Source organism: Penicillium pulvis (genome assembly GCF_028828015.1).
Source record: "Penicillium pulvis strain IBT 33274 chromosome Unknown contig_5_segment0_segment0, whole genome shotgun sequence".
Classification (NCBI taxonomy): domain Eukaryota; kingdom Fungi; phylum Ascomycota; class Eurotiomycetes; order Eurotiales; family Aspergillaceae; genus Penicillium; species Penicillium pulvis.
The window spans coordinates 236,536-259,745 of NW_026643078.1; the positions used below are offsets into that span (position 1 = coordinate 236,536).

The 23,210-nt window shown below is 50.0% G+C and overlaps 5 protein-coding genes across 5 annotated transcripts; 2 read left to right on the forward strand and 3 right to left on the reverse strand.

Moving 5' to 3' along the window:
- Positions 1 to 3,372: 3,372 nt before the first annotated feature.
- Positions 3,373 to 4,846, reverse strand: N7503_006646 (uncharacterized protein; the record flags this gene model as incomplete). The annotated part of the gene is made up of 7 exons (XM_057066193.1): positions 3,373 to 3,831; positions 3,883 to 4,079; positions 4,135 to 4,252; positions 4,332 to 4,363; positions 4,423 to 4,539; positions 4,611 to 4,634; positions 4,807 to 4,846. The coding sequence occupies 7 exons, from the start codon at positions 4,844 to 4,846 to the stop codon at positions 3,373 to 3,375; spliced, it is 987 nt and encodes a 328-aa protein (XP_056919874.1).
- Positions 4,847 to 5,924: 1,078 nt separating this feature from the next.
- Positions 5,925 to 9,834, forward strand: N7503_006647 (uncharacterized protein; the record flags this gene model as incomplete). Its single annotated transcript, XM_057066194.1, has 4 exons — positions 5,925 to 6,103; positions 6,160 to 6,250; positions 6,308 to 9,196; positions 9,256 to 9,834. The coding sequence occupies 4 exons, from the start codon at positions 5,925 to 5,927 to the stop codon at positions 9,832 to 9,834; spliced, it is 3,738 nt and encodes a 1,245-aa protein (XP_056919875.1).
- Positions 9,835 to 10,848: 1,014 nt separating this feature from the next.
- On the reverse strand, positions 10,849 to 14,137 carry N7503_006648 (putative nuclear serine protease HtrA2/Nma111; the record flags this gene model as incomplete). The annotated part of the gene is made up of 4 exons (XM_057066195.1): positions 10,849 to 11,025; positions 11,080 to 11,277; positions 11,331 to 13,631; positions 13,724 to 14,137. 4 exons carry the CDS (start codon positions 14,135 to 14,137, stop codon positions 10,849 to 10,851), a joined length of 3,090 nt encoding a protein of 1,029 aa, XP_056919876.1.
- Positions 14,138 to 14,946: 809 nt separating this feature from the next.
- N7503_006649 (uncharacterized protein) lies at positions 14,947 to 16,225 on the reverse strand (the record flags this gene model as incomplete). Its single annotated transcript, XM_057066196.1, has 2 exons — positions 14,947 to 15,665; positions 16,090 to 16,225. 2 exons carry the CDS (start codon positions 16,223 to 16,225, stop codon positions 14,947 to 14,949), a joined length of 855 nt encoding a protein of 284 aa, XP_056919877.1.
- A 5,239-nt stretch (positions 16,226 to 21,464) lies between these two features.
- On the forward strand, positions 21,465 to 23,135 carry N7503_006650 (DUF2841 domain-containing protein; the record flags this gene model as incomplete). The annotated part of the gene is made up of 4 exons (XM_057066197.1): positions 21,465 to 21,657; positions 21,732 to 22,253; positions 22,325 to 22,510; positions 22,579 to 23,135. 4 exons carry the CDS (start codon positions 21,465 to 21,467, stop codon positions 23,133 to 23,135), a joined length of 1,458 nt encoding a protein of 485 aa, XP_056919878.1.
- Between the last annotated feature and the right edge of the window lie 75 nt (positions 23,136 to 23,210).

The window sequence follows — 23,210 nt, forward strand, 5'->3', positions numbered from 1 at the left end:
GGTAAAAATCAAGGATGGAAAGGTGGAATTCTTCGAGCGAGGAAGGTGAAGAAGGATAGCCAAGGTCAAAATGATAGGGAACGAGTTAAGTGGAGGAGTGGAACAAATGGCGTTTTCCAGAAAAACTCCGCGAAGGAAGATAAGACACTCCTTTCAATGGAAGAATCCACGAACAAGCGAGACACGGTTTGATATGAGAGCATGCCCCTCCACTCTTTGTTTTCCGGGACTTGCTCCACGCCTTTCTTAGGGTGAGTACAGTTGTTTGCCTGCTACACTGTCTCCTTTGAGCAAAAGAAAACGATACAAAAGAAAGACGAATAGGGACGTGGAAAACGACAGGTGGTGCATGGTGTTTCTATACCCCTCGTCCTCGGGACCAAGGAAATGCACTGTTGACAGTGGCCTCACCAATTGAGATCATCACGAGGAGCTTCAAAGTCGGACGAGTCCCTATAGGCCTGTTTGCCTCTCGAGCCCATAGATTTTCCTTGATTATCTTCGACTCTGGCCTGACCGCTATGCAGAGTGCATGCTGTCATCGATTTATTGATGCCCCTGGGAAATGAAACCTGGGTCTTTGAGCTTCGAGGCCTGGTTTCACCGTCGTGAATGTGGGTACCCAAGGACTGTATACCGCCTCAATTACCTGCGTATGTGATATGTTGGCCGTTATCTGGTAGCCATGTGGATGACTTGTGGCGGTGATGAAGCATATGCACTAGCTTTGATCACCACTGTTCTTTAGCCCTTGATATGCATGCAAACAGACTTTTGCGGCCGTCTGCACCATAGCTAGGTCAAAGACCTGAGTTCAACGACCCTGCTCATTCCAAAACGAAACCACGCTCATTTTCATATTTGGGGTACAAAATGCAGCCCTCGCACCCGTTTATTTCCGACCGTCCAGCAAATGATCTTCATCAAAAATGGTCTAAGGAAATAAAGGACGCCCCATGTCAGAGCGTTGGCTTCGGCGCCAGTAGAAACGGCGGGCAAGGTGCTGCGGGGACCGGAGTTTTTGGGTGATCATCCGAGCACCAATCATAGCCAAATGCACCTCCAAGTGGCTCGATGAGACGGGTGTCAAAGAGGCCTGAGACCATCGGATGGCTGCATAGCAATCTCTTCCTTGTAGAACGGGATGTTGCATGGCTTGTTGGCTATTCCTCTGGAAATTCTGCAACATCTGAGAATGCGGTGCGGTGTACAGAGATAAACATCTGACCGCATCAAAATTACCAACCATTGGCGCAAGAACCTCACAAAGGTAAGCCAGAGTCAACACCCTACATGAGAACATATGCAACTTGATGACCGGTGGGGTGAGGTTCAAAGGGTGCGCCTGTTTCAGATGTAAAAGGCGGCAATCTGGAGAAAGCACGACTGACCACATTATAAAGACTGCAGTTTGAATCTGCCACTCTGCAAGCGGGTCTTTTTGGTGGAGCCAACATCGGTTGGAAATGCCTAAAGAAACTTCCATGCAGACTTCGGTGCAGATAGAGAGAGAGTCTGACATGCCGGCAACGGCTAGACTGAACCCACTTTTCTCTCGTTCCTATGTCAGGGTCGGATTGTCAGATCCCAGAAATCCACACTGACTTACCCTCCAGTTCGTTTTTCAACGTTCCCCCATTGTATTCACTCTGTCATGCAGTCAGGATGGTATTGCAACGGGTACATGGGAAAGAATGGGCCTCTACTCCACTGATGCTGGGCATCTTGCAGCCTAAAGGCAGGGCACAGCATATAACGGTACAGTTTATATAAACGATACACACCAAGATTGCATTGATGCCATATGGCTGAAAGAAGTGAGCATCAAAACTGGTCTACGGTGGTATTGACAACACCTTTACAGTCCCAGAAGCTGAGACCGCGGCCTGAACCGACGAGTCTGAGACCAAGCCTAGAACAGAAAGAGGTCAGGATCCCGATGTCTAAGACACAGCTATGCTGGCTGAACCATTGGAAGAGCGGTAAGGCGGAGCATAGTGTATGCTCCCGTGAAATAGTTCTTCCAGAAAGAGGCCATCTCACTAGGGGTCTCGATTTGGTTGTTGCTCTTAGGGCTCGAGCCCATCGAACCCATGCTCGAACCCTCGGGAAGCATAGATATCTTCATGAGAAATTTTGATATCTACAGGGGAAACGCATTAAGTTTACTTCAATTGAAACTGGCCTCTAGGTTGTTTAACCATGTGTATTGCAATGATCCTGCAATAGGTCAAACAACCAAATAGTACTACCGTGAAGGGCACACTCGAGACTCGACATCGAACAACTCTTGGCCACCACTTCGCTGATGGAACTCTGAAAAACAGAAATTATTAGCTGTATATGCTCATCAGTTTTACTGAAATGTTGTTGGGGTGCTTGATAGACATGCATATCCGCAGTCAAGGTCTCCCAATCAGTGCAAGTACTCTACACCAAGATCAATACAAATCCACCAGTACTCACGAATGAACGCATCATACATCGAAATCTTGCTAAATTTTGCTAGAAACATCAGTTATTCAAAAGAGGGAACTTGAGGATAAAAGCAAGGGTAGCAAGAAGGGAAGTCGCGCCCCAGCCCAGCCCGAATCACCATGCGGAGAATGGGGTTTGGGGGAAGCTAGACCAGGATGAAACTCAACGGCTGCACTCGTACGTTGCGGGGCTACCTGTTACATGAAGTCTCATGTGGGAGCGCGAAGGAAGCTGAGTGCGAGGTTATTTGCAGCGCTCAAAGCAAGAGCTACCTAATTCGTCGAGGTCGAGGCTCTTGCGCATCTTGATCTATGCTGCCCTACCGGGTACGAAGCTGTGCTCCAGCTTATTCTAGCGGGGGGCTGCTGTGCCTCTAACATTGTCATCCCACGAAGGTAGAATCCCACGAAGTTAGAAGACTCAGCAGTAGAGCTTATTAATATTACTGGTGATATCCATGTTACCAAGGTGAATCGGGTTCCGAGTCAAAACGTCAAATTCGTAAATCATCTTACGACAATTACATTAGAACAATATGAACCCGAAAGGGAAATAAACAGAGGGATGAAGAAGAGAGCATAGACATGTAAAAGGTAAAAAACAATTGTAGAAGTCAAAGGGGTAAAGGGTGAAGGGGATAAAGCGAAGAACCACAGACATGAAAATCACTTCATCGTCCGTTCGTTCAACATAAGTTTTTCGTCATCGAGATAGAAGATTGAGGTATTGGGGGCCCAATATACATTCCAAATGTATTTGAACAGTGTAAACCCCCCTATTCACCCTGATCTTGCGCGTCAAGAATATCCGTTAAGAATTGAAACCGGTTTCAGATCCTCGCCACAATTGCTGTTTGGCTATCATGGGTGATCTCCAGCGAGACTGGGTAGACAATTACACCGCCAGGAGAGGCTCCCGCTCCGCAGCCTGCGGGGCGGACTCAACTGACTCCACGACCTGGGCCACGGGCTCAAGGTTGGGGGCTTCCGGGAAATCCTCAGTCTTGATTGTGGGCTCGGGAGTGGGCTCGGTCTTCACGGGAGTGGGGGCCTTGGTCATCTCGGGGGAGACGGAACGGCGGCCAATGTATTCCTGGGCCTTGTGACTGTAGTCACCAACGTACTGCTTCATCAAGCCAGTGGCGTGCGAGGTGCGCTCACCAGCCAGATCCTTCAACTGGTTGGTCTGGGCATTGACAATATCCTGAATGTTCTGGATCTGCTCGTCAATGATCTCACGGTTGCTAATGTACACAAGAGGACCAAAGTAGGCGGTGGTCACACCGATCACGGTCAAACCCCAAACCGGGACAAAGCGGATCAGCCAGTAACCGAGGAAGGCGGCGGTGAAAGCCTAATGAATCGTCAGTCATGCTTCTATAGTGCTATTTTTGGAGCAACGTACCGCAACGGTGTGAACAACGTTTTCAGCAAACAAAATACGCTGGAACTCGATCAGGAAGAAGTCCAACAGCTGGGAGATATCCTCAAGCACGGCCTCGTGGGTCTCCTTGGGGATGGTGTAGTATCGGCGGGGGCGGAACGAGCTGGCAATGCCCTTCTTGAGAATGACATGTCCGGCAATCTCAACAGCGGCGGTCACTATCCTTAAATTAGTCATGTGCGCTCAGATTGGTGGGTCACGCGACCAACTCACCTCCCAACGACATGTACAGAAACTTGAAAGCCCAGCGGAGTAGGGGCAGGTAACGGGCTGCAAAGATGAAGCCGATGATGCTGGCATAGGAAACGGCAGTGGCGCGCGGTTGTTCCCACTGTAGATCGGAGGGGCGGTTAGCAAAGACGAAAAGAAATTTGGCCGGTCCATTTCGCAAACAGAATTGCGGCACTCACGCTCAAAAGGCTGTACAGCAGGGAGTGATAGTCTGTAACGGGTTATTAGCTTGATGAGCTGTTTGTCGTGAATTTCGAAGCGAAAACATACGGGTCAAAGGCTGGCCATTGTTGGTAGTGGTCGAGGGGGTGACTCGGGAGTTCTTCAGTTCTTGCAGCTCTCCGGAGGTCTTGGAAACCTCGGACTTGACGTTATCAACAATCGGGCCTAAAAGAGGGGGCGAAAAAGAAAGTATTAGATGGATCACGTTCTAGAACCCCTAGCACAATGCCATTTACCCTTAGTCACGAAATCTTGGATACCTAAATGCAGAGTTCCAGGTCAGAGGCTGCAGCTGAAGGGAGAATAGGAGCGAAATTTAGGGGTACTGTAAGAGGAATCATGGTCAGCATCATGGTGCCTGCAGAGTCGGGAGGAGTCGGTTGTCGCGGCCTGATGTTTTCCTAAAAGGAGAGGGGGGATAGCATACCTTACTGCCCGTGTTGGGGTAGCTCACATCACCAGAGTCAGCCATGGCGATAATATCAAACGATGAATCACCGGGAAAAGGGGAAATGGTGTGTAAATTGGGGGTGGAAGGAAGGAAAGATAAGGGAAACCGAAGAATTGTTTTGGTGTGATGCAACCACCGTCATGTGCGCCGCCAAGGTTTCCCTGCCGAAAAGCTAATGATGTCAACCCTTTTCCCTTTATACAATCCGCCTGTTTTGGATCGACATGACCTCTTTTTTTTTTTTCCACGGAGGATTAGGAAGCTGTGTTACACCACAGAAAAAGTGATAAACACCTTGCGGTGTGCTTCAGTCTTCAGGTCCGGTCTCCAGCAGCTCCGGCTTGGCCCGGCATAGATCAGAGCGTCTATAATTGTGCTTATACCTTTATCTCGCCCTCCGATGCTCATGGATCCGACCTGCTCCCGGTCTCAAACCCTCAAAGCTCGCTCGCTTTTTTTTCTCTCCAGGATACCGGTAACGACCTCGCCGGTGATGTCAACGATGAACTAAGGATGGTGCACTACGATCGAAAATGGCGCAATAGATTTACCAGTAAAATCCGGTGTTGGAGCTGGCAGAACCATCAAAGCACTTACTCATATATATAAGTCAAGGATTTAGCTACGTAGGTGTGTTGATATGCACTAGACTTCAGTACTCTTGGTGTAGGCACTGAGATCTGTCATGCATCAAGGATAGGAGGCATTGCTGGGGGATTCTTGACAAGCTTGGAGATAGAGGTAAATTGGCAGTTATAATATATCCTTCCAAGTAGAAAGAATTCATCTACAGGGCAGTATTATGCCCTCTATCACTAATCTATTTAATTCTTAGATAGCATGATCTTCAATCTCCGCTCAAGTATATAGATGCACGTGACCTACGCGTTTCCTGATTGGGAGGTCTGTTTTGATCCTCGATCTCTCCATTCCCGAGCACACACATACACACAACACATTCTCCAATCACTCCAACCTCCCGACTCGAATACTCATGGTCGACCATCACCAATAGCCGGCTTATCGACCACTATCTTTTTTCTTCGACCGCGCCACTCGACTCTTCCTATAACCCCGCCGCTGGCGCGTTGTTTACATCATGGCCGCCGCTGGCGCGAGGGCTCAAAAGCCCGTCGGCTCTGCCGCATGGATTGCCGCAGAGAAAGAAAACATGGCGGAACTAGTCGAACAAGAAATGGAGGAGGTTGAATACCCCGTTCGGCACGAAATGGACTGGCTAAACGAGCATATGGCGGACATCTTCTCCAAAGGTCAAACGTGAGTTGCGACCAACATGTGGTGTGCATCGGACTTGGCGCTAACCCAAGATTCAGCAACTTTACGGATGTCTTCAAAACACCAGGAAAGATGAGAGGGAAAACACCTCGCACAGCACGCAAGCGAAATGTGGAAGAAAGTCGGGTGGTAAAGCTATCCTGCAGGGCCCCAAGTGCCGTTGCCAAGCTAATTTATTTTCAACAGCCATTGAGCGAGATATTTTCCTCTACTCACAAGCAAAGCGACAGCAGGGCAAGCCCTAGTCCTTTCATTCATCGCGTCATCTCAAAATCTACAGCTGCGACAACGTCTGCATCACCCCGCCCCAAAGATGCAGACAAGGAGACACAGCCCCATTATCCAACAGTCCGTTCCAACTTGAACTCCTTCCAAACTTATAACACCGACTCGGGCTATCATGGAATAGAAGATTACGACGATGTGGTTTTGCCCGACACACAGCCAAACACCCAGGTTTCCACACAGTCGATGGAAGTGGAGGAGCCGACAGTGCTGACCCCTCAGGTCGATATCTCGACCAATCACCAAGCAACTGAAGATTCCTTCCATTCTGCCCAGGAAAATGTTCGTGCACGAGAGGAGACTGTAGATCCCACAAATGAGGAGCCAACTCCCACGTCGGAACGGACGACAACGCCTACGAAGGTGATCTCCAAGGAGCCAGGACTAGAGCGGGAAATGAGCTCCACACCGACACCCAAGACACAACCTAAGGTCAAGGAGAGACTCGGCAAGCAGAAACAACAAGAGAAGCCAGCAGATCCGCAAGAACCCCATACCCAGGACGAGGCCCAAGATAAACCTCAGGAGGTGCCCATTAAAGAGCCGGCTTTGCAAGCTCAGTCCTCTCCAGCGAAGCCTGTCGCTGCTGCGGTGTCGCAAGTGCAGCAGGGCCAGGAGCATGAAGATACGGACATGGATATGGAAGATGATTTGAAGGAAGACACAATCCTTGACAGCTTCGATGACATTGGGTCTCCCTCTGACAATTCTACTCCCGAACGCCCATTTGTTCGAAAGAGCAGTCTCAGTTTCGCCTCCCTTCCAGCACGGGAACCTCTGACCAAGAGCATTGGAGGCTCACGGCTTTCCCGTACCAGCCATATTGATCTCCCCAAGTTAAGTAATGCCGGTAGACCTAGTTACCTGGGCAGACAGACTGGGAGCCACAAGAATGCTCAGGCCCCATCGGACGACCATATTCGTAGCTCTGGCTCCATGGACCTTGATGACGAGAAGCATGATGGCGATACCATGAATGCGGAAAAGGCCAGCAAAATGCACAGCACGAAATCGACTCAGAGTCTCCATGAAAGAATTAGCATGCTTGGAAAGGCTCCACCATCACGACCAAAGAAGTCAATCGCGGCACCCGTGGTGGGAACTGCATCTGCTGGTCAAGTGGCTTATCCAGAGCTACCTGCTACCAAAGCCGAGTCTCGATCCGAGTCTTCTGATCTCAAGACTCGTGCAATTCCGACTTCGGATTCCGCGGCAGCTGATGAGGATGACTGGATTCCCCAACAACCAACTCTCGAAAGGAGCAAGACCGCAGACGTCATGGAGAACCTTCATGCAGATAAAATTCAATCTTTCGGCAAGAAGGACGCATTCCCTACCAAAGACAAGCATTCTGCTGAGCCCGAACGTCCCAAGTCATCGTACTCAATTTTTTCATCGCCTCGCCCTCAAAGTCATCAACAAAGCGCTTCACTCTCGCATATGACCCCGGTTGCGTCCACTACTCCCACTGGATCGCCTCGGCGGTATGATGGCCCCATCAGCGCTTCAAAGATTCGATTGCAATCAATAATGAAGAGCGCCAAAGGATTGTTCACAAGCACCGGCAGCTCGGTCCGGATTGAACCATCCTCACCCGAGCAAGCTCGTGTTCAACCCAATCAACGAACGAGTGCGGAAAGGGTTGACGATGAAGTTGAAGACAAACCACAGCCTCGTCAATTAGCCAATTCTCCACGACAGGAGGGCCGTCGAACCCGCAGTTCTACCGAAAAGGAGCAGAAGCAGCGGCAGAAGGACTTGGAGGATCGACAACTTGAAGAATCTCGCCAAGAGAAGGCCCGTGAACAGGAAAGACAGCGCGCTATCCAACTGAAAGCCGCCCAAGACAAATCATCCATCGAACCGGAAGAGCGAACGAACACACAGGCCCACAAGTCCTCGCAGTCATTAAGAACACAGAGTCGTGAGCCTGAATCTGCCACAGAAGGCTCAAGGATTGCCATGTCTCAGGCCAAGCAGAACGATCGACGGCCTAAACCAACTCGTGAACCCATGCAAAAGCCCAAGCCACAACCTGTGTCTGTCCGCGTTGGCAGCACTCTGTCCCGCGCGATCCCAATGCCCACAGCTTCTTCTGCTGTTCAAGAAACGAATGTTCCGGCACCTGCATCGAAACCCGCAACTTTGAAAAAGAAGGCCAGCAACAACTCTCTTCACACCGCTTCATCCACGAGCAGTTTCAAGAGCTCCGTTTCCAGTCAGACACAGGCTCAGCGAAAGGCCCAGCTTGCTAGCGAAAGGAAACGGGAGCAAGAGGAAAGAAAGCGAGAACAGGAGGAGAGGAAACGGGAGCAGGAAGAACGTGAGGCTCGTCGGAAAGACGAACAACGGCGAGAACAGGACCGCAAGCGAGCTCTGCAGCTCAAGCAGCAGGAAGAAGCTCGTCGACAGGCTGAGAGTCGTGCTGAGGCGGACCGTGAGCGCCGAGAGCAGTCTGCTCAGGAGGATTCCCAAAGGGCAGCAAACAAGCAGGCGATTGAGAAGTGGCGGATGGAGAACATGCGAAGACAAGAACCCGGTGTTCCACGACCTGCTTCGCGTTTGGGCTCTCTTCAACCCTACGGACGATCGATCAACACACCTGCTTCTAACCCTGCCAAGCCGCCTAAGAGAGTGATGGACGAGGAGGCAGGTCACCGGGCAGCCGTTACCAAGCCCAGCAATGTGCAGCCTTCTGGTGAGGCTAAGCGGGTCAAGACAGATGATGAGCACGGACAACCTGTGCGAACAATAGGGCGCCCAGTCCGCCCGCCCAGCACTATTCGCAAGGTATGCATTAATTCTACATTTCGTCGTGTTGATTATATACTAACAAGTTAACTGAACAGCCTTCAATTTCAATGTTTGGTCAGTCTGGTATCGGTCATCAGAGTGGATCTTCAGTCTTGAAAATTGGTCAGCCTCAAAGACCCGGACCTGGGCACCCGCTGGACATGTCCTCGTTGGCAAATGGCAAGATTCCCTTCGCGGAGCCTAACCGTGCACCTCCACCATCAGCACACAAGCCTGCTCCTAGCTCTGTCCAGCGGAACCCTGCTCAGCCCAAGCCCTCACCTAAGTACCCCAGCGGTGACAGTATCCACCTCCCCGAGATTGCCACGGACAGCGAAGACGAAGACGACTCAGACTCTGAGATGTTCCCCGTGCCTAAGTGGGCGCAGGCTAAGGAGCTCAATGATCTCCTTGTGGAGCAGGACGGAATGGAAGTCGACTCGATCTTCGGACCTATTGCGCCCTTCTCTTTGGAAGAAACTTTCAAGGCGGACAAAAAGATTAAGAAATACCGCGACAGAACCAGCAGTGCAAACTGGTCTGGTCCTGACGGTCTTACTCAGGAGGAAATTCGCAAAGATGTGGCTGATCGACAAAAGCTACGTCGCAATGGTGGATGGTCCTTTAATGCGTAGGGTGATAATTGTCCTGGATTTTCGCGCATATCCGGTTGGATGTGATTTCAAGCAGCACTGGCAGTTAAGGCGTTGGTATTCACCTTGGGCATTGGGTGTGGTGTGGTGTTCCACATGGATTTATTGGCGTTATGTATTCTTACCATCAGTCCTGAATCTGTTAGACTACAGGGACATAGGCAGCATCCAGTGCAAATGATCAATCATTGGACCCTTTTCGAACAGTCTTGTCATTTTCCAAGGTTGCATCTACGGGCTTGATTCCAAGGAGGGGGTTTATAGGGTTTTGGTGTAGACCCTTTCTTACTACTTCGCTCGTTGCTAGAAAGGATAAACATAATCTGGTAGATATTTACTTTTTGGTCATATAACATCAAGTGGCTGTGTCTTGCATGAACCAGCATCATTGGTCTAGTGGTAGAATTCGTCGTTGCCATCGACGAGGCCCGTGTTCGATTCACGGATGATGCAAGCCTCTTCTTTTTGGGTCTTTTTTTTTGAAGAACTTCCAAGGTTTAGGAAATCCCCTTTTTCCACTGTGAATTGTTTTGTCTTTATCTGGGTTTTTTATCATTGGTTCTTGTCTCATTAATTATACTTTTTTTAGCAACGTGGTCGGAAGAAAAGTCATGGGTGTTAGCGCATGGCGTGCCAATGATATATATTCCCTAATCACCACATATGGAGCCCTGCAGATCACAAGGCAAGATACCAATTAAGGCAAGTGGGAAATGCTTTTAATGAAACCTTGGAACAGAACACTTTTTCATACATAAGCATGCACCTTCATTATCTATCGGGGTTTTCTTGTCTTCCAACCAGAGCACCCGAAGGAAGGGTCATACCTGGCTCCCAGTTCAGAACATCCACCAAAACATATGAGATGGATCCACAGCATGAATAAAAGTGGGATGATAAAACGAATATTTCAATGATACACAACCCAGAACCTAGCCTGACCTAGTCGCGCCGCCCATACCGAATATTGTACAAAACCACTAACTAGAAAAGTATCTATTCCATATCAGGCTCCATATCGCTACCTCCGCCCTCAAGACCTTCGTCCATCGCATCCGGGTTCAGATTTGCCGCGTCTGCCGCAATGCCTTGCTTTTCATTAAGCTTGTCGTGGGAGACTGTGCGCCAACCGGCAGCAACAGTGGGATCCTTGAGATACTCAGACATGGGGAACTAGCAGCCATAGTTAGTGATTGAACCTCTATATGCGCACAGGGTAATACTCACGTAATGGTCGTTCTTCTTCATGGTGACAACCCAAGGAACATTGTCGAAAGTCACCGCACGCAGACGGAAGTATGTGTTGTCGGCAATCTTGCGTACTTCGTTGACGAACAGGTCGAGGGTGGGAGTCGGGGTGTCATTGACGGCAGTGATGAAGTTGGTCGGTGCAAGACCATAGTGGTAAGCAGGAGAGCCGCGACTCTATAAAACGGGTGAGTAATATGCAGAGTGAGAGGAATGAAGAATTGACTTACCCTCGCGCTCACATAAACTTCGCTGTGAAGTTTAGAAATTTGCTGTCGCACAGCATGGTGAGGCCTTTGCAGAACAGCACCGCAAAATACGACAGCACGATCGGTTTCCAAATCTTCTGTTGGAACTGTGGGGACTCGGATACGCATCTCCTGACCATTTCGGACGATCAACGCCTCAAGGATCTCCTTCTCATACATCACATCCAATTCCGAAACCCGAGTAATGAGTTGACCATCCAGAGTAAGAATAATATCCGCCTCCTGGAAGCTGTCTGTGTTGGATGTCAACTCTGCCGTTGGACAATCAACCTTGCGCACCATAAACAACTGGTGGCGCGAGGGATTGGCCTGCGCGACCTTCTGAATCCACTCCTCGGACACACCCATGATGCGGGCCTGGCTCATCTGAACAACATAGCTCTCCATGTTCAGAATACGTAGCTGAGGTGTGACACCCTGCTGAACCTTCGAGGTGACGGGAAGAAGCGAAGGAGTGGCGAATCCTAAATGGTACTCAACATCCTTGTGAGAACTGGGGGTCCGTTCGCCGAGGTAGTTCAGCCAAAGTGCCTGCACTACGCCGTCTTCACCGATTAAAACACCGTTGGTGCACTGACCACTCAGACCCGTGTCCACTGTGATGGCATCCAGGTTAATCGCCCGGTATCGAGGAGCAGACGCATTGGCTGGGATCGAAACTGTGGTGATATCGGTGACAGCAGTCTTGGCAACCACAATGCGGAAGTTCTGGTTAAAACCGACAAAGATGGTATCCTGACCCTGTTTGATAAAATCGGAGCTGAGGCGAGCGCTCTGTACAGGCGCCTGAACCAGGCTGGGGTCATACTGAATGATGGTATAATTTTGAAGCGGGTGCAGGAAGACAACCTTGGCAAGGACAATGACTGAGTCGGCAACAGTTATAGTAATGTCACAGAGGTCATATGGTACAATGGCTCGCGAAACAACTACTAGACCCTTCTCAGCGTCAATCACCAGACCGAAGCCTGTCTTCTTGGCTTGCGGATACCCATCAAGTTTCAAAGGCATTGTGCAGGAGACACGCACAAAGCTGCGTACAATCTCGGCTGCCGCAGGCTGGCTTATACCGTCGAGCTGAATGAAGTCTGCCTTGCGCGCAACGGGGGCTTCCGCAGGAATGGCATCAGAAAGATCGGAGAAGTCCCAGAGCCCAGTCTCATCGTTGCGAACCGCAAGACGCATCTTCGGATGCCAATGGCGGTCGACATAGACAATGCTGGTGCCCTTGGTATGAAGATCTCGGATATGGCGATAGGAGATGACCACCCGCGAGCGATCGGGAATGGTTTTCATCACAGCCACAAATTCATCCAAGTTTCGAGTTTGTCGCTTGTCAACCGAGTCGATAATCCATCCGGACAGGGTGTTTTCCAGCTTGAAAGAGCCAGCAGCTTCGCACACATAAACTCCACGACAGGGAATGGCATAGAGCCGAGCTTGCTGGTAAGAAAGATCATGAAAAGTGCCGCCAGCAACAGTTACAAACCGATCGGGGGTGATCGCATGGAGATCACCAACTTGACACTCGACCTCAAGATCCTTGCCTCCTCTTTGAACCAGCAGCTGAACTGTACCTCCCACACTGGAGTCTAGAATATCATCGAGACGAACAAATTGTGTTAGAAGCTCGCCATTTACTTTCAGGAGCACGTCACCTTCCTGCAGTTTCCCATCGCCGGGACCCTCAGGCAAGATAATCTCAGCCGCGAGCATGTTGGTCTCCGCAGGGGCAGCGGCACGCACAGCAGCCTCCCATTCGGGGGTTAGGCCAAGGCGACGACATTCATCGAAAGGCTTGAGGATCCATTGGGTCTGGATAGTACCCCGGGTGACCGGCTTGCCCTGACGAATGCATTCTAACGCGCGCAGAGGACGATCCAAAGGCAAGAAATAATCGGTTGCAGCCCCATCTGCTCGACCTCCAGCTTGCAAAGCCACGGCATTACCGTCAAGGTTGACGACAGGACTTCCTGAGCTACCACCACTAGCAGCCGCAGCAGCCTGAATATAGTTGGTGTTGAAATCACTATAGCCCTCGCCATACTCGGGTGCGTTACGATCCAATCGACTGATTACACCAGAAAGAATACTAAGCTTCTCCCCAGCATCGTTACCAACCACTCGAATTTCTGTACCGACTTGAGCCGCATTGGGTTGGAGCTTGAGCTCGGTGAGCTTCATGTACCGAATGGCCTTCGGGTCAAACTTAAGAATACCAAAGTCGTGTACGGGATCTCGATAGACAGGGCGAACGTCACACTATCAGGGCAACCGGAGTTAGCTTTGCCTTTGCCTTTGCCACTTTTCATTTTCTTTCCTTCTCTCTTTCAACCCGTGCGAACAGAACTGACCTCTTCGTGATTGTCAAAAATAACATATCCCCAGAACGGACCAGCGCACACCACATGTCGGTTGGTCAAGATGTATCCGCGCTCTGCATCCACGACAAAACCAGTAGCTTGGCTGCTCATCGAAAGGTCTGTGTCGAAGGAGCAGGTCTGACAGAAGTGAATTGACACGACGCTTTTTACGACAGTCTCAATCATAGCCTGCCACTCTGGTGAGTCCGCCTGGGCAGGCCCAACAGTGAGCATGCGTCCCGCATCATCATCCTCCTCGACATCGTAGACGGTTCCATTGGCCGGCGTTGAGTCGCCGGGGGTTAAGACCGAGCCTTCGGGCTTGAGATGTTTTGTAGGCCGTTCCGCGGCACCAGCGATAGTGCTGCGCTTGCGCTTGACGCCAGCATCACCGTTCGCATCCATGGTGTAGGTGAAGGGAGATCGACGGGAGTGGAATGAAGCTCGGAGCGGAGGAGTGACTTGGAGGGAAAAGCGGCGATGGTCTAAGCGGCGACGACCAGAAGATAAGGAAGGGTCGGGTCGTGAAGAAAGAGAGAAGGTAGCAGGAGCGACACGAATCGGCCAATGCACAGCAGAAGCAGAAGCAAAACCTGGGAAGCTCCTGGTCAACAAAGACATTCGCGCCTGGGAGATGAGAAAGGAAAAGGGCGCAGCTAATTGGCCTGGCGGGTCCCCGTTCACACGACCTCTGCGATCCCATGCCCAGCCCAGACCACGCGCCCATGCGAAGATCGTCTGGACTAGATTTACATAGTTACTTTTAGTATGCCTATACAGAAGGAAAAAAAAAATAGAGAGATAGAAAAGTCTAGAGGTCTGATCACTCTGTCATAGAGAAAACTATATTTTTCCTCGATATATTTTGGATATCTCTTCGCGCTATCTCCAAAGTAGCCAGGCGGGTTTCTGCAAATCCCATATCTTACACTCATTAAACCCCAGGTATTTCGATACCCTTGAATGTACTACATATCCAAGAATCGGGACTCGGAGGGCGCAAAAAAAAAAACAGGGCGGGGCGCCTGTTAACGGGAGGCGCCGTCCCCAAACCGGTTGGTACAATGTTGGGGGCCCGTGGTCCCTCATGATGCCTCATCTGACTGGTGTATCGGGGGCGACAAAGATCAATGTAAGACCAGTAAAGGAGGGGGGATGTGAAACACCTCTCCTAATACATAACAATTTCTCGACACATATAGGCAAGACAGTCATCAGACAACTGATTCCGGCATGGGGGACGGACTAGGCCCGCCGTTTCCCTGCACCAGTGCGGGACTGAACCGCTGAGGTGTGGGAGCCTGACCAGATCGAGGGAAGAGCTCGTTTAATTTTTGATATAAGTCGTTCAGGATGGGCATACTCGGAGGTGGGGTCATCAAGGCCGGCGCTAGAAGTCTTTTTTGTTTGTCCGTGATAGATGCGAGATACGACAGGTTGGCCTGCAGTCGTCGCATACAATCAATATACTCTTGGCTTGGCTTTTGAGGGGCAACCGTGCCATCTGGATTAGACACTGAGCCTGCCTTGCCCGACGTCTGTAGAGTGACGATCTCCTCTAATAAGGTCGAGTTGATGTCAAGGAGTGTCGTCATGCGAACCTTCTCTCGTGCTACCACTTGCGCTTGGGCTTGTAGTTGAGCCGGGGATGGCCCTTGCATTTGAGTCTGGGATTGTTGAGCCTGCTGAGCCTGAATCTGGCCTTGGACCTGACCCATGTTGGGGGTTCCTGGCTGAGCGGACCGGGGTGAATTCATATGAGGACGTGGCTGGTTAGCCATTAGATTATTCGCGGTCACGGAGGCCATGTTCTGGGAGAAGGTTTGCGCAACGGTGGAGGGGGTGTTTGGCGCGGGGTTGGCTTGGGAAAAATGAGCCATGTTTGCGGGGAGGGGAGGTTGGCTAAATGGCGCAGAGAAATTCTCCATCGGTGCTGTTGTCATATTAGCGGTCAGATCCAACGTCAATCAGTGTCGATTTTAACTATCGACTCGCGACCCGAAATGCGCCTTTCCCATGCTGATAAAGAACAAAGCAAAAGATTGAGAGCCCTCTCAAACAGCTAAGAGCCAGTTGAAACAGTCGTGGGGGCTCTCCAACGAGAAGGTCCATGCTGCAAGCCTCCGGAACAAACAAGCGCGTCTTGGAGGGGGTATTGATAGCGATCAATCCTAAGCCTCAGATAAAGGATGCGGCTTTTGCTCCCTGCATAGCTAGAGCTAACACATGGACCCCACAGGGGGAAGGTCAATGTGTACGGCACTAGTCGTAATAATAATGCAAAAAAGGAAAAAGAAAACCCCGAGAAAAAGGAAAGGTGTGATAATATAGAGGGGGGGGGGGAATTGGCAACGTACCGGAAGATTGTTGGGGGAAGTTTGAAGGCATCATAGCTCCACCGGGAACACCTGGCTGCATTGGGATGGAGCCAAAGGAATGTTGCTGCTGTCCAGGCTGTGATGGGGCCTTGGACTGGGGGAATTGTTGGGGCATGGAGTTTGGGTAGAACGACATCGGATTTGGGGGGCTCTGCGTCGGGACGGGAAAGCCTGCGGGATTGTAACCAGTATTGGGGTCCATTGGATAATAAGGCGTGCCCATCACGAAGACAGACTATCAATGTTAAAAAGGGGCCGAGGCGTCCACGGTTGGCCCGCAGTCAATCAATCCTCCTGTTCGTGGGTATTCTTTTTTCTCTGAACCGCCCAGATCAAGCCCGGGGAAAATCGTCGATTACGCACGCGCCGCACGGACAAAGCAAAAGGGCTGAAGTTTCCTCACTCGCCGGAATCCAGGGATGGGCAGGGGAACTGAGCCGCCGGGTATGGAGGAAGTGAATTAGACAATATGACACCAAATGGAGGGCAGTGATTGGCCCAGATGACAGACAATGAATGGGCAGGGGGGATGGAACACGATCGACCGCTGCTTTGACAGAGCTGGACTCGGAGCAAGACAGATTTTGGTGGGTGTGGTCCGGATTCAGAGTGATCAGCCGTGGGCGGACGGGCTAATGCAGCGGAGCCTTTTTGGTTGAAAGTGGGGACACGGGCCTGATGGTGGATAATGGCTTGCTTTTTTATTGAATTCCCTTTGAATGTTGTTTCATTAGTGATGGGGTAGGTTTGGATTTTTCAACGAGTCATTCCACATGAGAAAGCGTCATAAATAGGAGGAGTTCTTGAATGACGATAATGGGTCACGGGACTGAGCAGTCCCATGTGTGATACTGATACCAGATAGTATCATAATACACAATACCCTCTCAAGCGGTGAGACATGCTCAGTACCGAAATATCAGGTGACCGTTCACAGCGACATGTGATGTCAAACACGTGGAAACCTTGTGGCCTGAGGCTTTAACATGGAGATTCTTAGTAAGGTCCAAGCTAAGACACAAACTCAGAATTTGAGCCCAATTTTGAATCAAAGTCTTTGTCCGAACATTGCATCATGACAGGGGTAGATCGGCAGCCCTTTACCGTTCAGTCATGATGTTTTCATTGCGTATTCTCAGCCGCAGAACACGAGCTGCGCCACAATAGGGTCCACCTGTGGCGCAGCCCACATGGGTTTCCAAGGTTGCTGGTCTGCGACAGTATCTTTCGTCATTCTAGTAGACGCGGTGTATGACGGCAATGAGATCAATCACTTTTGATATTCGATTTGAAGTGGCATTTGGCACACATTCCAAATGAGGACCACATGAGATTCCCGATGTCTGGAATTCATCGAGGTTGTCAACTTCATGCCGAGGGTCGAAGACAGGGGAGAGACGAAATTAATAATACTCCTGGAAACGGAAATGCAAAGACTTCGAGTACATGATTGGCAGGTCCTAAAAATTCAGGAATTTGGAACAGAAACTGACGTGTCCTTGGTCGTGGGGCACTAACGGCGACTCCGGGTGCATCTGATATCAGATTTGGTTCCCAGACCGTTGAGTGCTGGAGGGCCAATCCAGAACTTCGGATCAGCAATGGGATCTGCATTTCCAGGGAACATAGCCATGTGACGCGGTCGAAAACACCAAATCCCATTTCATACCGCAAGTCATACTTTACGGGTATCGGGGGCCCACAATTAGGGAGACGGAAGGTATCTGGAACGGGCGACCTGCATTTCGCTAAGGAGGGGCACAATGGGTCAGGTATTCTTGACGCCACTAATGCACTTTAGAGGGATCCATTCTTACCAGTTTCCAGGAAATGCAAGTCGGTGATCTTTTCCTTGTCCACGCTAATAGAGATGGATTGAAGATGGGCCCTGAAGGTCACGCACAGCCCTAGGGGAGGAATGACAGCCACTTCAGCCAGCCACAGGGAAGGAGATGTCGGAGGTTTGAGTTCCGCCCAGGCACAGCATATGTCTGATGCCATTTCCGGAATAGCCAAGCCTTGATCTCTAAAAGGCAACTGATGGTTTCGCCGAGACGACGTCAGAAATAATGAATTTCTATGCTTAGTGTCCGCCCTGTGCAGTGTGTTACACAGCAGTATGAAGCATCCTGGTGCTCGGTACTACCTGCAGGAGCCCCCTCCATGCATATCGCGCGATGTCAACAAGTGTGGCTGGCATCGGATCGATCCCAATCTATTGACTAGTCCATTACTTGAAATCAAAAAAAAAAGAGAACTTCTACAGCACATGAACTTGTAGTAGAAGCTGGATCAAATGTCCAAATTCACGAGATACATCTAAACCTAATCTAAAAGCCTTATGATAGGCTTGCTCTACGACCTGCCTGGCGCGGACTATCGAAGCATGCATCAAATCCCTGCACCTCGCAAGAACCCCCGCCATGCACGAGAATTTGTCAACCCTAAAGTCGATTGGCCCACACCGTGTTGCATGACTTGCATCCGGAGAACGCTCGTCTGTGTTCTCCGTTACGGTCTAGCGCGGGAATATCGGGATTCACGACGATCCCAAAGTGCGTGCCCGAATATCCCAAGCGGTCACGGGGAACGAACCCAAAGGCTGTCAGCACTAGTAACTAAGGACGGTAACAAGCTTTGAAAATGAGAACTAATCTATCATGGATATCGGGCATTAAAGAGCGTCCCACCGACATAAAGTGGAGATGTAGTAGTTTCTTTATCTTCAACAAGGGCATAGATCCAAAATTCGCAATAGTGGGCCATTTGTGGCGCTTCGTCCCACCAAAAGGAGAAATACCTCCCCCATTTGGATGACATCTCTGACAATGTTGACAGGCCACTGACAGGGAGCAATTTCCGTGAGGGTCTACACCTTAACAAGTTTCCTAGTGGATCTACTGCAAAACGGTTTTCCAAGATCTCGAATTCTGGCTCTCACTTGTCCAATACCATTGACTGCAACTCGAACCAAATAATTGTTGAACCAGGGCTTCGGTGAATTGCAGCCGAATGTCTCAACGAGGCCCAGTCCAGGCCAAAGACTGGGACCGAGCGGGGTCCGGCCGAGTCGACCAGTACTGGGTGGCAAATTTGAATGATCCATAGTTCGATCTGCCAAAAAAAAAAATGAAAATGAAAAAAAAAATGAAAAAACTTTGAAGAAAAAAAAAGAAAACAATAGTGTTCCTACTAACAGTATTGTTGCATTGACTTTCGGGTATGTTTCAGCTCCCCTCGCGGGGGAAAGCCACTTCATCCGATGGACTGCAAATCCACTACCGCATCTACAGTAAGGATCATCTTTCGGTGAAGGGAGTAAATTGATCGACCGACTCAGCCACACAGTGGCGCAAAGTTAGTGTAGCCAAGAGCAATGTATTCTTCGTGACGAGAACGTGCATCTCAGATACGGGGAAATAGAGACAGTTCGTGACCAGGATCCCTTGGTTACGAGGGGCTTTGATAATCAATCCCTACTAGCCAGGATCATATTTTCGAGTTGTTGTCTTTGCATATACATGTCATTATGGATACTAGCTTGTCTTGCATTGTGGAGAATAGTGCTACCCATGGTCCTAGACTGCACAATCTTTGGTCAATGCCGTTAGTCGTATTGTCATACTTCTCTTACATTATTTGGAAAAAGGAGAACCATTTGGTCCATATCGGAGCTCATATTATAACAATTTAGTAGAGACAAGGGACCCTCACCGTTACGATCTATTGAATCATGGTATTTATCAAATACCTTTTGAATATTCCCCTTGATGAGAATATCAATTCTCCGTCATTTAGATTAATGTCAATGTATCATCTCCGCAACTCCACGCATTCTACGACCTGAAATGGGAAAAATTGGCCGGATTCCAACCTTCAATTGTGGCAACATCATCCTGCATTTCTCGGACATTGGTTTCAACTCCACCGAACCAGCCTTATCAATGTGCAAAAAACAAAAGCCCCACACGAGCTGGGATGATAGTCCTATGTTCCATGTGGATAGGCACGGGTATCGTACAGATCTGATCGCCTTGCATTGGCGAATGCGGGCCGGAGCAAAGGAGAATAGGAAAAATAAAAAAAATAAAAATCACCAAAAATAACAAAAGAAGAAAAAAAGACATGCCGATGAGCCACAGTTCGCTTAGATTCAAACCCAATCTTCGTTCTTCATTCGCTGACGCCACACCGGCATTTACTAGATCTTTCTCGACCCCCTGTCGAGGATGAAGGATCATGCACGATCCTAGTTCGACCTGTATACTGATGGATACCTATCTGGGTGCCTGAATCTACATAATAATGGTCATATCTATGCACAAAGCTTGAAACAGCAATGATGAATAGGTTGACTAGGGTCAGATGTAGTGACTTTACGTACTTCTGTCATTGACAGCCGGTAATTGATCTACATTCCACGCCTCCGGTCCGGCCGAACTGGCGTAATCTAATGGCCCCAACCTTGCGTGGAAATTCAAAATTCTCTCAGACTATCAGCTCGCAGGAGCTGTTTAGATACTAGTTCCAATAGGATGCTGATCTTGTCCTGCCAAGCCACATCTCATCGCGCTAGGAATCTGACTTTCTACACGCCGTTTGTTGTAGTTCATCCATGGTACTGGAGCGGCTCTTATTATTGTGTTCAAATGAAATTTTCTTACGTTGGAACAGGAATGTGTTCCATAGCATCTCCCTCGGTTGGCCCCCCCAAGTAGGCCTGACTATCCCTTTGTACGGACCATGCGGCCCAGGGAACAGTTATGACTCGTGGGGCCATAGCATTGAAGATCGTCAAGGAAAAATAAAAAAGCTGCATGCAATCTGTATCTGTACATAGTTCAACGGTAAGAAAAATACGGTGCGTGGTCATAGTGGGCCTGCCCAGGTGTTGGGGCGGTTGCAGTATCTGAACCAAAGTCCGTGCTTGATCTCTCACGCTCTCTCCTCGCTCTGGAGCCGATTTCTCCACACTGTCAACAGGCCCCTTCGGCCCTGAGCGCCACTGCCAGGGCTGGCGGTGGACATATATCTACTATAAAATCTCCGGGGCAGGTCTTACGGAGTCATTTCTCCTGGCGGGGCCTCAAGCGGTTAGTGAAATCGTTTCCTTATACTGCTGTGCTCCAATCCCACAAAACAATGCTCCCTGGCTGTATGCCCTCCTGTTCCTCCCAGCTGGCTGCTTGGAGTCCCTTTTCGTCCAATTCATTAGCGAAACTTGAATTTCATCCCCAGGTATTGAGCTTCGGTTATATGGTATGATCATAACTGATCTGCGATGAGATCTCCTGGAAATTGTCGGATTGGGCACCAAAATCGAAACTGACCACCATCCATAGGTCCCTCCAGCCATGTCCAACCAACATGATGAGTTGGCTCATCCGCACTTTGCTCTCATCTATATCGACCGCGATGGTAATCTTCGACATGAGGCGTCACCATCTATCGCCAATAGTCGCGAAGCTATCTTGTCCCCAAGAGTCACGGACGCATTCTTGCAGGCTGTGGCTCGCTCCGGAGAATCCGGCCCATCGCGTTCTTCATGTAAGTGTGCATTACTCCTCATGTGTCGTCGCCGGCGAGAATTAGGGGAAGCCAGTGTGTTGATCCGAAAGCAGTTGAAGTGGATTCGGGCGCATCAGCCTCACCACCAAGAACAGCCTCTGGACAGGGTATGCTTCCGACTCAAGTGAGTCAAGTGTCCCCCGGCACAGAGCCTAGAAACATGGAAAGACACAGGCTAGTGGTACCCGCGCCTCAAGACCCGACCATGTGGCCAGCGCAGCAGCAAGAGCACTGGCCATCACAGTGGTCTCGAAGCCCACAAACACAACGAGCACAGCCATGGAACGAGGAGATCAGCATTGCCAGCCCTAACAAGTCCCTCATCTCTATTCGGGACAAAGAATTTTTGCGTCGATACTATGAGAAGGTTTTCCAAAACCTACAGCAGACGAACTGCCGTGTGCTGGCCAAAGCATACGTCAAGCTGGTAGAACCACGCAAGCAAGTGAACTATCCATACAATGGGCGCAAGATTGTCGATGGTCGGACACAACAACTCAATCCAGAAGAGACCAAGCCGCCGTGGTGGCCAGTAGGGGTGAGCCACAGAGAGCCTGATCACCTTCCCAAGGCCGGTAAGGCAGACCCAATGCCCTCCAGTCTCCCTGAGAAAAAGCCTTGGTCAAACCACTAACACCTCCTTTAGAGCGAGTGAGACTACTTGTTTATCTACTTTGCGAGTTGCGCACTACTTATGGAATCACCGCCCGGCGGCTGAGAGAGGCAGACCAGCCGATTCGTCGTCAAATCACCCCAGTCGAACGATTACAAATGATGGACGAACTCTACGAGGTTAGAGAAGAAGAAGAGAAATTCCTAGATGGAAAAACAGGTACATGGTTCTGCCCCTTACGTTGAAGCGAAGAAAGAGAAAAGGAAAATACTAATTAACTTCAACAGACGGGAAAACCTTAGTATCCATCGCACGCGCGAACCTTCCTGACCCCGTAGATTCACCAAGCAGCCGAAGAACCTCACCGAATGAAGAGAAACCCACCCAAGAACCTCATTACGAAACCATGTGTATTCGCAGTGGACCGACACGAACTCCGAAAGACCCCAAGACTACATATGCAGCGAGCGATGTGTCCGCCAACGTGTCTCCAATACCCCTTCCTCTCTCGCACAGTCCTATCAATTATATCAAACCCGAGCCCTCTATAAACCGCGTCGGTGATGCTACCCAGGCTGCCATGGCCGCACAAGATCTGAAGAGGAAACGTCAGTGTGTCGGAACGGGAGTTCCGGTCCCTACCAGCACTGCACCCAACCCCAGCCCCAATCCATTGGAGTATTATGCCCCAGTGTACGTGGGAGCACCACCGTATATGCCGGAATCTTACCATGAACTTCATGGCTTTCCTGCACAAGCCGAATCCACCCCAGCGCAACCCCCCCCCGAGTCATTTGGAGAGGACATGGACTCATCCACATTCCCTTTCTATTTCCAGTACTAGCGTTCTTCCCACTTGCTTGTGAACAATGTGATGGATCACGATTCTCTTTTGTTTAATGTTGATATGAGGGATGGC